The sequence below is a fragment of the Acomys russatus genome, chromosome 3 (genome assembly GCF_903995435.1).
Source record: "Acomys russatus chromosome 3, mAcoRus1.1, whole genome shotgun sequence".
Classification (NCBI taxonomy): domain Eukaryota; kingdom Metazoa; phylum Chordata; class Mammalia; order Rodentia; family Muridae; genus Acomys; species Acomys russatus.
In genome coordinates, this window is record NC_067139.1 from 43,033,013 (window position 1) to 43,045,503 (window position 12,491).

The following is a 12,491-nucleotide window of genomic DNA, read 5'->3' on the forward strand; positions in this document are numbered from 1 at the left end:
TCACAAAGAGTGTTAGAACATCTTACCAGCAAAGTGGTGAGCTGCTGCCCTTGAGAAGGCAGAATGGAACCGCAGCCCCAAAGGTGCAGGTCCCTAGCACTTGGTCACCACTTGGCCCTAGGGTTTGGGAGTGAATTCTGAAAGGCAGCCTCTAAGGAGTAGGGAGATTGTTAAGTACAAGCATAAAGACCTGAGTATGGGCCACGCAGTGGTGGTGCATGCCTTTAATCCCATCACTTGGGAGGCTGAGGCAGGCATATCACTGTGAGTTCGAGGCCAGCCTGGTCTACAAAGTGAGTACAAGACAGTCAAGGCTACACAGGGAAACCCTGTCTTGAAAAGCAGAGAGAGAGAGAGAGAGAGAGAGAGACCTGGGCGGGGCAAGGTGGAGTGAGGGGAGAGGACAGGAGCCTTACTAGCCAGTCCATCTAACCACACCAGTGAGCTCCAGGTTCAGGGAGAGACCCTGTCTCAAAAAAAAAAAAAAAAAATGAGGTGGAAAGTTGTTGAAGAAGACACCCAGTATCAGCCTCTGGCCTATACACACACATACACACACACACACTGACTGGGTAAGAAGGTACCCATACAATTAGCAGAACCAAGGATATCGGGCTAGCCAGGTGCACAGGGTTGGCCAGGGTCTCTTTCTTACTTGGAGCATTTCCCAGATAGCCAGGTGGTGGTGTTAGTTTGATGTCCCTGGCATCGAGCATAGCAGCAAGTGCAGTACATCCTTGGCCCAGGCAGCCTCTGAAGCCTCAGTGGTATCTAAAATCGTTCCTGGCATGTTGTGGCTGAGGTGTTATTGATTGTAATGATAGAACACCCACGTGAAGTGACGAGGCGCAGTAATTCGTATTACTGCCAAGTTTGGGGTCTACAGAAGAGTTTAACGGTGGTTTGATTCAGTCATTGGTGGGTGTTCTCCAAAGCCCCAAAGAGTTTTTATTGATTTGACTTTGAGTTTTGAGATTAGAGGCCCTCTGTATAACCCAGGCAGGCCTGGAATTCATATATCCTAACTTCCTACTCAGATCTTCCTGCCTCAGGTTCCCAAGTATGTCCCATCATATGACATCGGGCGGAGTACGCCCTTACGTTTTGATTTTTTTTGTTGTTGTTGTTGTTGTTGTTTTTTCCCCATTTCAAGGCTTCTTGCCTTCTTGGTGGCAAGATGGCTGCAACAGCACCTGCTGTAACGTTTTCATACCGTATTAGTCTAGAGACGTTTTTCAGAAGTCTTGGGAGACAAATCTCTAGCAAGCCTCTCCTCCACCTCAGTGAACTGGGACACATGCCCATCCCTGAGTCACTTCCTGTGACTGAAGAAATGAATTGATTCACCTTAGAGAGAGTTTCCCCCCATCCTGTGAGGGACTGAATCTGGCCCTTGGGGTGGGGTTCACTTCCCCCAAAACATTTTGGCTTCAAGGAAGGAGGTGGGTACCCAGTTGGGAAATGCTGGAGGAAGTGCAGTGCCAAAAGATACGGGTAGATAACTCTGCCTAGAACATTCCTTTTGTGGAGACTACCAGTGAAACAAAAGAAGGTTTGGGTGGACCTTTAATAGACTCGGGTCCTAAAGGAGCCACAGACTAACTGGTGCAGAGACCATGTGGTTTGCCATGCGAGGCCAGTCTAGGCAATCGTCTGTTGGCAGATGACCTTGACACGTGTTGTGACCTAAAACAGAAAAGCCTGGCTGTTTGAGTTGCTGACAGTTGCTTGCCTAGGGCTTAATGAGAGAGCCTTAATGCCAGTTGGAACTGTATTTTTCCCTTCAACTGGGCAAATAGGCAAACCTGATGAGAAGCGAACTTTTTCATAAAGGGTGGATTGTAAGGCAGGCGTCTGAGCGTATAACAGGACTAGAGAGTCAGAGCATTTCCCAGAGGGCTGGTTAAGGAGACACAAGTAAGTCTAGCTGGCCTTGAAATCTGTGTGTTAGAGGCCAGGCTCCCAGCAGAACAGTGTCTCTAAATGATTCAGTGCTGGCCAGCTCAGATTGCTTGCGATGCTGTGCCCCCACTTAACTCCAGGCTGCCTGCCCCCACATTTACCTGGTGTCTCTTCTCCTTCTAGATAAGTACGCCGTTCGCTTCATCCCCCACGAGAACGGCGTCCACACCATCGATGTCAAGTTCAATGGGAGCCACGTGGTCGGGAGCCCTTTCAAAGTGCGAGTCGGAGAGCCTGGCCAAGCAGGAAATCCTGCTCTAGTGTCAGCCTATGGTGCTGGGCTTGAGGGAGGCACCACAGGTGAGAGACACTGCTTTCCTCGTCACCTGAGCAGCTCTAGGGCAAAGCTGGGGTGCACATCTTCCCACCCCCCCCCACCCCCATGGAGGCCTTCTGTGCTCTCTCCTTGGGAAAATGCAGGCATGCCCACTTTGGTGGACTTTGGAAACTGTTGTTTGAACCAGGATAATCCAGAGTGAGGCCTGTATTGTCACACCTCATTACTGTTGGTTGTAGCCCAGATGTTTTTCTTCAATAAGTTCTCAGTCCTAGGGGCAAGATGGTGACAGCACAGTGTCATTAATTTGCAGAGTTTTCTTTGCACAGAGTTGGTGGTTTTAGCTCCCGGGCCTACCGCCAGCCTTCGCTCAGTCTGTTCACTGCAGATGAAGGGAAAGGCTGAAAGGCCTCGAGGAGGCCTCAAGCTTTATGAACCTGTTGCAACCCCTCCGTGGACCTGTTCTGCCTCCTGCAGGGGTGAGCACTACTGGCCAGTCAGTCGCCAGTCATGGAGGCTTTCCTACTTGCTGCCTGTCTCCGGGCTGGCGTGGTACTTAATGGCTAAGTCAACTAGAGGGCTGTTTCCATGATAGACAGATTCCCAGTTCGACTTTAATTTTGTGGAAAGGACAACTCACCTTTTCACTGGGCATCTGAAAGATATTTCTGGGTGCTCTTTTTTTTATTTGCTGGTTGGCTTTTGTAACTTGAACCAAAAATGCGGTCGGCTTGAAATAGCCTCAGCTGTCCATCACATTAGCACTAGGGGTAATGGGGACTCTGTCCTTGTTAAGTGTCTGCCGAGAGAGTCCACAGTGTGGACTCAACAGGACACTACTAGTCTTGGGGCTTCTTGGGAAGAGCCTGGTTCCTGAATGCCCCCCTTGGTCTTCCTGCCCCCCTGCCATGCCGTAACTTGGGACAGAACTGGTTGTCTTCCCCATGCATTAGGGGGGTGGTTTGCTGCAGTTGCAGGAAACAGCCCTGGAGCAAGAGCCTCTGAAGTGGTAGAGAGGCCCTGCCCGAGTTGGGAGTGTCCGGTAGACTGGCGTGCTGCCAGGAAGTCTAGCCAAAGCAGTGTCCTCCATAAAACCAGCCCCCTCAGTGGCATTGGTCCTGCCAGATGCCCTTGGCACACCCAGCCTGATTCCCTACTTCACTCTGAGCCAGTACCTTGCCCTTGGAGGAGATCTACTTTGCAGATTAAGAGAACAAGGCAAAATGGTCCAGTGGTCCAACACCGTCCTGACCCGCTCAGCTGGGAGTTGATAGGACCTGGGGGTCAGCCCCAGCTTTGTGATCATTAAGTCTGTGCCTCTGACCCCAGCATCACATACTACACCCCAGCTGGCCTTAAGGAGTGTAAACCAGAACGCCTACCCTCCAGAATGGTTTCTAGGCAGCCATGCAGGCATGGGGCCTTCCTGGCAGTAGAGCAGACAGCAGGCCTTGGCCTGGCCCCACAGCAGCCTCAGAGCTCCAGCCAGAAGCCACCCGATCCCCCTGTTGGCTGCTGCTGTCACACCTCCCTCTACTTCCTCTTGGTATTTGTCACCCTTCTGGAGCTTGGATGTCAGGCTGTGCTCTGGCAGTGCTAAGGAGCTGGTCTTACAGGGAGACGCTCCCAGGCAGAGAAGGCCTGGAGCTCACCACTTCCACCCTTCGCAAATACAGCTCTGTTCACAGACAGGGCATCTTGTTTTCCTAGCCTGCTCCCAGGCTGTCCCGAAATATCCATCCAGAGATGAGCCCTTTCCAAAAAAGGATCTGCATTTCCACACTCGCTGTATGTCTGAGCTCAAGCCTTCACTGCTACTCTCTGCAGATTTCGCAGTGGCAAATGGAGAGAGTTGAGGGCAGGAGTTCCAGACAGAAGCCTGGTGGGGGTGGGGGGGAGGAGCTAGACCACAGAGTTTGGGACCCTTTGGAGCAGCCCTGAGGGTCAGCATGGGAGTGGGGGAGGGCCACCACCATGCACATCACATGGTTATAACCAGAGTTAATGGTGATATATGTCTGCATGTGAGTTTCTTCTCTTGGGCCAGTGCCCTAGCAAATAAATAAAATGGGCAGGTATTATGTCTAAGCCATACTTGTGCTAAGCCCTAATTGTGGATGAACAAAGTGATGGGGGGCGGGTGTGCGGACAAGTGTTCTAAGAGGAAGTGAACACTGGGTCGTTCTTGACTTTTGTTTTGTTTTGAGACAGAGTTTTTCTGTGTAGCCTTGGCTGTCCTGGACTTGCTTTGTATTCCAGGCTGGCCTTGTACTCTCAGTGATCTGCCTGCCTCTGTCTCCCTGAGGATTAAAGGGGTGCTCCACCACACCCAGCTAGTTCTTGACTTTGATTCCTGATTTCCCCTTGTTCACATCATCCCTGCCTTTTCGGGCTTTGGATTGATTAAAAAGTGGGGGAGAGAGCTGGGTGTGGTGGCACATGCCTTTAATCCCAGCACTCAGGAGGAAAAGACAGGCAGATCTCTGTGAGTTCGAGGCCAGCCTGGTGTACAAGGTGAATCCAGGACAGCCAAGGCTACTCAGAGAACCCCTGTCTCGAAAAACAAACAAACAAACAAAAATGTGGGGGAGATTTTATCCTGGACACCCAAGTCTTTTCAGCTTCACCTTCAGAGCGGTTGTTCTCACCAACTTGCTGCCACTTCCTGGACACACTGCCCCTTTGTGGCTCCAAGCTGCCCCCAGGCTCCACCCCAGCTACTGGAGGGTGAGGGAAGGGAGGAGGTCAGAGTCAAGGTGGGATAGTAGTCAGCAGCCTCAGGAGTTTCCAGAAACAGCTGGCTCATGTTGAGGGGTGGGGGTGTCACACCATAACAGCTTCTTTGTCTTATTGATAACCAGAACAATAATTCTTTCTCTGGCCTAGGAACTGTAGTTAAACCAAAATATTTCCCAGCTGGGTTGGCGGCTAAGGCTCTGGCAGAGCTACAATGCTGCTAGAGGATGTTGCACTAGGGTGCCCCCTAGAGGACTTCTAATGGACAGCACCTAGTGTCTGACCCCCAGCAGCTCCCAGTGACCGTGTAGTGCCCTTCTGAACTGAAAGGAGGCTAGCAGGGCAAGCAGGCTGTGTCATTAGTTGATGTTGTCTTTGCCTTCCCTTTTGTCACAGGGCAAATGTCTGAGAGGTCAGGTATCTGAGGGCTGCCAAGTAGGATGTATGTGGCAGTTTGCCTGTATTGTATGTCAGTCTTCCTATCCACCCTCCCACCTGCCTCTCCCTGCCACCACATACCAGCTTCTTGGGTCTAGACACAGTTGTGCACAAGTGACAAGCACACAGCACACCACTTTCTGGTGATGCACCTTGAGTCACACCTGAACAGCATACGGAATAGGAAACCCTGACAGAGTGTTGGGCTCGCAGAGCGGCCTGGGGCGTAGGGTCTGGTGTGGTGCTCAGCCAGCAGAGTTTCAGTTTCATCTTTCTCTTGTTGCTGGTGTTCATGGCAAAGTGAGTGGACTGACTTGCTGGAAGCATCAGCCTCAGGATTCAGCACAGGGGCTAGGGTGAGGAGGAAGGGAGGAGGGACTGGGTTCCTCACCTGATCTACCAGGAAGAGAAGGAAGAGGCCAGTGAGGCCCACGCCCCTCGCTACTCCCCTAGAAGCAGAGCTGGGCTCTATTGCCTGGGGCAGCACTTCAGACTCACAGTAACAACTGCATTCCTCGCCCTCAGCCACATTCCCTGAGACAATAGTCCAGGCAATCAGTGCTAGTGGGCGAAATGTCAGCCACGCTTTTGACCTGGCCTGGGCAAGGGAGCTACACCCCAACAGCCTAAGCTTCTCTGTGGCAGGAACGTGGAGCCCTAGGGCCAGTTGGTGCCCATGCTTCAACAGCAAGCACTTAGTGTGGCCAAGTGTGTGTCTCACCATTGTGTCACTCTTCCAGGAAATAGCCCCTTGTCCCTCCAAACCATTCATAAATATCATGCTTCCTCTCCCAGGTATCCAGTCAGAATTCTTCATCAACACCACTCAAGCAGGCCCAGGGACATTATCCGTCACCATTGAGGGACCATCCAAGGTCAAAATGGATTGCCAGGAAACCCCAGAAGGGTACAAAGTCATGTATACTCCCATGGCCCCTGGAAATTACCTGATTGGTGTCAAGTATGGTGGGCCCAACCACATCGTGAGAAGTCCATTCAAGGCCAAGGTGACAGGTAACGAGGATCCACTCTGGTTTTACTCTTCTGCCCTATAAAGTAGGTCTTGTAAAATTATCAACAGTAACAACCACAGGTGCTTTTTTTTTTTTTTTTAAAGATATGTTGAGTCTACATCTAACCTTGAATGTACAGAAATGATAGGTGGGCAGCACGTACACTGCCCAGTTCTGTGAGCACGGGGGTGGGGTGGGGGCGTGCCTGCCCTCCAGACATTAAGACGAGCTTTTGAAGGAAAAGTAATTGGTTCTTTTTATGCTATGACAATTAAGTTATAGAGAAATATGACTTTGGGGTCCAGTCTTCACACAAGCCGTGATGCGCTCATAGAGTCTCAGCAGCCCCTGCCCTTCGAGTTCTACTGCAGTTTGATAGAGCTATAAATTCATCATTGTCTCAGAGGGTCAGTAATATTTGGTCTCAGGGGCTCTCTACATACGTGCAGATTCTGTGATAATGTGTGAACTTCTGTATTGAATGGTGTTGAATTTAGAGAGGTGACAGAACTTATAAAAGCAGATAAAGTAAACCTTATAGTCTGTGATTGCAGATGGGTGGGTGGGTGGGTAGGTAGGTAGGTAAGTAGATAGATAGAAATATCAGCCTCAATACTATGAATGAGTAGAGACGCAGCTTTTTTTATGCTATCTTCTGTTATTTTCATTGTCTTTTAAGAGAATCATGGAAAAGAATTTTTAAATTTATTCTCACAGAGCAGAAACAACAGCCCTATGCTATATTACTCAAGGGTTCTGCAGAGGGAAGCAAGTAGCTCTGCCCTTCAGTACAAAGCATAGAGAAATTTAACTTTCACTTTTAATAAATCAAAAGCGGTAGCATTCCTAAGTATACTCTTTAATGAACTTGTTTTAAAACTCAAAAGACAGGGGATGATGTGTGGGGCTAGAGAGATGGCTCAGTGTTTTAAGGGCATATATTGGTCCTGTGGAGCACCTGGGCTGGGATCCCAGCACCCACGTCAGGCAGCTGACAATGCCTGTAACTCTAGTTCCAGAAAATTGAGCGCCTTCCTGTGACCTGAACCACAGTACTTGCATGCACATGACACACATAAGTTCACACAAGCACGTGCACTTATACCATTAAATCAATAAACCTTTTTTAAAAAATAGTATGTCTGAATCCAGTATGTCCCAGACTTGGAAAAATAAATCATTTGACTGAAGGAGTGAAGAAGTAAAGAAAGGATGCTGGGCGGTTTTCCATCTCTAGCAAAAAAAGAAATATTTCTTGTTCTTTCTTCTTCTTCCCCCACCCCCACCCCCCTCCCGCCTTGAGACAGGGTTTCTCTCTGTAGCCTTAAAAGTCCTAGCTTTGTAGACCACGCTGGCCTCGAATTCACAGTGATCTACTTCCCTCTGCCTCCCAAGTGCTGGGATTAAAGGCATCCACCACCACTACCCAGCTCAGAAAAGAAATATTTGTAGACTTGAATGACATACACTTGCTGAATTGGGACCTCACTTCTACTCCTCGTGTTACAATTTTTTGTTTTTTAAATTTCTGCCAAACTTTTAATCCTACCTTCAAAACCCTGAAATCAGGACCAGACAGTAAGGCCCAGGGAAGCATTGCACACACAGTGCTGTCCCTTCTGGGCCACGTGGTTCTCTGTTACATAGTGCTGTGAGCTCATTGTAGAAAGACAGCGAGCTCAGGTAGGAAAGCATCCCCCCTCGAGCTTATAGTCAACTTCTGTTCTCCCAAGCTCTCTGTTCACACTGCGTTATATATAAGCTATTCCGTACACACAATAAGAAGATGTGGATTCTGCTGAGTCTTTATCCTTGGAGCGGGTACTGGGCCTTCTCAGCCATGGCTGAACCTGGTCCATTTGCCCAGGAAACTAGATTCTTCTACCTGTCTGGGTGAGGCCCCAATGATTCAGATGACATAGGTCGCTGGTAAATACCTGTTATCCACCACAGAAAGCTGAGACCAGAAGATCAAAAGTTTGAGACCAGCCTGGGCTACATAGCAAGACCCTGTCCTCTTAAAGTAATGATAGAAGGGCTGGGAGCCAGGCCTGGTAGGGTACTCCTGGAATCCCAAGCATTCAAGACCAGCCTTGCCTAAATGAGACCCTGTGGAAAAAGAAAAAAGAAGCAAAAATAACGAAAAACCAAAAAGAATGGAGGACCTGGGTGATGGTGGTTTGCTCACCTGGCATACACTGTGATCTGGATTTTGAACCCTTCTGCCACAAATAGCTATACAGATGTGAAACGCTGATTGGACCAGGGTTTTTGTATACTTGTATTGGAGCTTTCCTGCATCTTGCAAGCGGTACACTTGTCTCCAGGCTGACAGGACCACACTCCACACAAACACCCACTGGCCTGGCCACTTACGCCTCCCTCTTTCCCATGTTCTAGGCCAACGTCTTGTCAGCCCAGGCTCAGCCAATGAGACCTCATCCATCTTGGTGGAGTCAGTAACCAGGTCCTCAACGGAAACCTGCTATAGCGCCGTGCCCAAGTCGTCCTCAGATGCCAGCAAGGTGACCTCCAAGGGAGCAGGGCTTTCAAAAGCCTTTGTGGGCCAGAAGAGTTCTTTCCTTGTGGACTGCAGCAAAGCTGGTAGGCAACACGGCTCTCCTGGGAAGGGTTGATATGGGGGTGCTATATAGACGAGACACCTGCCTATTTCAGTGTCCCCCATCCTAGGGTCTTCTGTAATGTCCACCCCCCACCCTCCCTGCTTAGAAATAACCATGTTTATTTTTCTGTCCTTCTGTTGTTAATATTCTTAGATATTTTCCCTTTTTTGGTTTTTGATTCTTTCACCAAGACAAATGGAAAGATGGTGGTATCCCCATTTCCAATAAGCAAACTGAACTGATGAATTACCTAACCCCATTCTTTGACACCAGTTGCTTTAACCATAGCTTAAAATTGACTAGGGTTAGAGAGATGGTTCCGCAGTTAAGCGCACTGGCTACTCTTCCAGAGGACCTGAAGGGACTCTGACCAGCTCTGGCAGGTCTTGCCTGTCTCCCCCGTTCCCTCTGCCTTGCTAAAACCATTGGATTACATTCCTAAAGCCCCCAAGGTCTATTCCTTTATTTGGCCACTTCCTCCTGCTGAGGCTGACCACCAAGGTCCAGCTATCGGTCCAATTTTCAGAATATGTGCTGCCAAAGCGAGCAGAAGAAGGTCCAGCTATCGAAGCATTGAAGCTCAGCAATCACAAGCCCCCTTGGCTCACCTAGTTAATGTGCCCATTAAAATTAAACACCTCATCCTAACACTGGGCTTCCCATTTTACCTCTGTCAACCACCATTTGCCAATGAGCCATGTCTGTCTCCTCTCTTTCCCAGGTAGTCCTTTGCCCCTCTGGGACAAACACCTCTTAACCCTCTCCCTTCCCTCTATCGTACCCCCCTCCCTCTCCTTTGTTTCTTTTCCCTTCTCCCTCCTTCTCTGTTTCCTGTCTTTGTCTCTTATTTCCTGCCCTCTGTCCCTCTGGGGCAAACACATCTCTCTTGTGCTGAGAACTTGGTCTTGGGGACCCTGAACCAATACTTTGCTTTCAGGACCCCATGCTCAGTTGTCAGCACCCACAGTGAAACCCTGTCTCAAAAACAAAAACAAAATAAAATAAAATGATGATAACAAAAGAAGAGACAGCTAGTAGTAGCCTTTCCTGGTTTGCAGTTTAGGTAGAGAAGAAATGTTTCATGACTGAGATCACCAAAGCAGTGGGTGTCAGAGCATTTGAACCCAAGTCAGGCTGTCTCTCCTGGCAATGGATATACTTTGCTATCTGTCAAAAGACTATAATGTCATCATCCCAGCTCAGCCAGTAATCCCTAGTCCTCACACTCCTCCCTTCTCTCTCTGCTTGGCCATCTCATCTGATCAATAACACCTTCTCCTCCCCCAGGGTCCAACATGCTGTTGATCGGGGTCCATGGACCCACCACCCCCTGTGAAGAGGTCTCCATGAAGCATGTGGGCAACCAACAATACAACGTCACATACGTTGTCAAGGAGAGGGGAGAGTACGTTCTGGCTGTGAAGTGGGGGGAAGAGCACATCCCTGGCAGCCCCTTTCATGTCACCGTGCCTTAAAACAACATGCATCCCATCCTGGAGGAAGTCCTTCCAGTTGCTTGTGTGGCTAGTTTGTAATTCATTTTTTCACAATGTCCTCAGTCTGCTGGTGGGCCCAAAACCCCATCCCAAAACCTTGCCACTCATTCCAAGTGCCTTTAGTGCCCTAGATGTGACTCTTGAGGGCATGTGGGGCATCGTAAGAAGGCAAGCTGGGGCCAAGAACGTGCAGAGTACTCTGGCCAAATCGAGACTCTTAAGTTCAAAGGTCACTGCAGATAGACCAAGAACACGGGCAAGATGGACTGGCTCTCCTAAGCTCCTGGTCTACTCGGGCATCTACCAAGCAAAAATATCCATTGCAGAAGGGGGGTCTTGCACCTCACTTGCCAAAGACCCTTGCAACCCACTTCCCTCAAGTCTAGACGACAAATAAAGCCTGACCCCGATCACACTCCATGTCTAAGCTCTGTCATGGGCCCTGGCCACCTTGATTTCATCCCAAAGCCAGCCTCAGGGGGCAGGAGGCATGCAGAACACCCTGGACCCAGTTTTGGGAATTCTGCACCTGCCTGCTGCTTTATAAACAGCCTTGAAGACACGTGGTCATGGCCAAATGCAGGGCTGCTACCATGGCTGCTGCTAAATGGCAGAGGCCACTGATAAACTATTACAGGGCCCCCCTTCTTCAAAAGCCGTCAGGGGGTGGGCACTCATTGACCCATAAGAGGCCTTTAATGACCAAGACACTAACGTGTGGATCCTCCTGAGATCTCTTTAAAGGCGTCTGTGTAAACATCGCCAGGCTGCCTAATGGCTAGAGCGAATGTTAACAACAACACAAATGGGGTGTTGTGGCTGTTGTTGTGCATGTGGCAGGCAGGGGAGAAGTGGATATCCTGCACCAAGGCGCAGCAGCTGGAGAGGTGTGGGTGGTAAAGGCCGCCTGCTGGGAAACTGGCGCATCTGGAGCCGGATGTGAAAGGGCTACAGGCATGACAGACATGGAGACCTAACTGGAATCAAATGCCGACTGGAAAGTGTATCTCATAACTTATTAAATAAAATGTTTGCTCCATAAGCAGCTCTCATTCATTCTTGGAGTCCTTAAAATCAAGGGTCTGGGCCTCTGGCCATCCCCTCCTGTCTCTTGTAAGTGCAGGTAGTATGATTTAACCACGGGACTGACCCCTTCTTGCGAGCAAAGGGCTGTCTTTTCCTGAGTAGACAGGTGGCCAGACAGCGCCAGTCTCAGGCGGGGAGATTCAAGAGGCCATGTGGGCCCATGGTATCAACATGACGACTTTGGAGCCCCCTAGATATATAGCCCAGGTGGAAACTGGCTTTTAAGAAAACCTCATGCGTAATAACAGGAATATTCATTCTCAGGATTGTTCTCAAATAAGGTCTGTCACATGCCCCCATTGCCTTAGACACAGTGCTTACTGCCACCATCTGCACCCCTCCCAAGCCCGCCCCCTCAACCCCCGTCTCTGTGTTTGCTAGGGAAAATGCTTACTGATGATTCAAGGTGTGTTTAACCTTCCATCTACTAATCCTTACCACTGGTCAGTTGACATTTTACATGTGACAAAACTAACGTGGATACAGTCTACACCACGCACTTACAGACCTACCCAGATCTCAAATTATAGCAGATTTGGGCCTATACTTTCCGACCTCACAATGGGAGCTTTGCATGTCCTATTCAAGCATCCCAACTGAGCTGCATCCTCTACTGTGGTTGGGCATCCCAACTGAGCTGCATCCTCTACTGTGGTTGGGCATCCCAACTGAGCTGCATCCTCTACTGTGGTTGGGCATCCCAACTGAGCTGCATCCTCTACTGTGGTTGGTTTTGTCTTTTCCTTCTATACTTGGCTACATATTAGAACAGTTTGTTTCCCTCTGAGCTTAGAGCAAGGTAAGGCAGATGCGCCCTTCTCCTTGCCGTGCAAGCCTGTCCTAGACTCCCAGCCTCTGT

At 49.5% G+C, this 12,491-nt stretch overlaps 1 protein-coding gene across 3 annotated transcripts in view; it reads left to right on the top strand.

Moving 5' to 3' along the window:
* Flnb (filamin B) overlaps positions 1 to 10,790 on the top strand; it is a 130,815-nt gene extending 120,025 nt beyond the window's left edge. For all 3 annotated transcript variants that reach the window (XM_051172872.1, XM_051172880.1, XM_051172889.1), the window contains 4 exons: positions 2,086 to 2,262; positions 6,209 to 6,427; positions 8,827 to 9,030; positions 10,338 to 10,790. In XM_051172872.1, the coding sequence (XP_051028829.1) occupies positions 2,086 to 2,262; positions 6,209 to 6,427; positions 8,827 to 9,030; positions 10,338 to 10,525 (788 nt within the window). In that variant the 3' untranslated portion in view covers positions 10,526 to 10,790. The remainder of the gene's footprint in view (positions 1 to 2,085; positions 2,263 to 6,208; positions 6,428 to 8,826; positions 9,031 to 10,337) is intronic.
* The last annotated feature ends 1,701 nt before the right edge of the window (positions 10,791 to 12,491 follow it).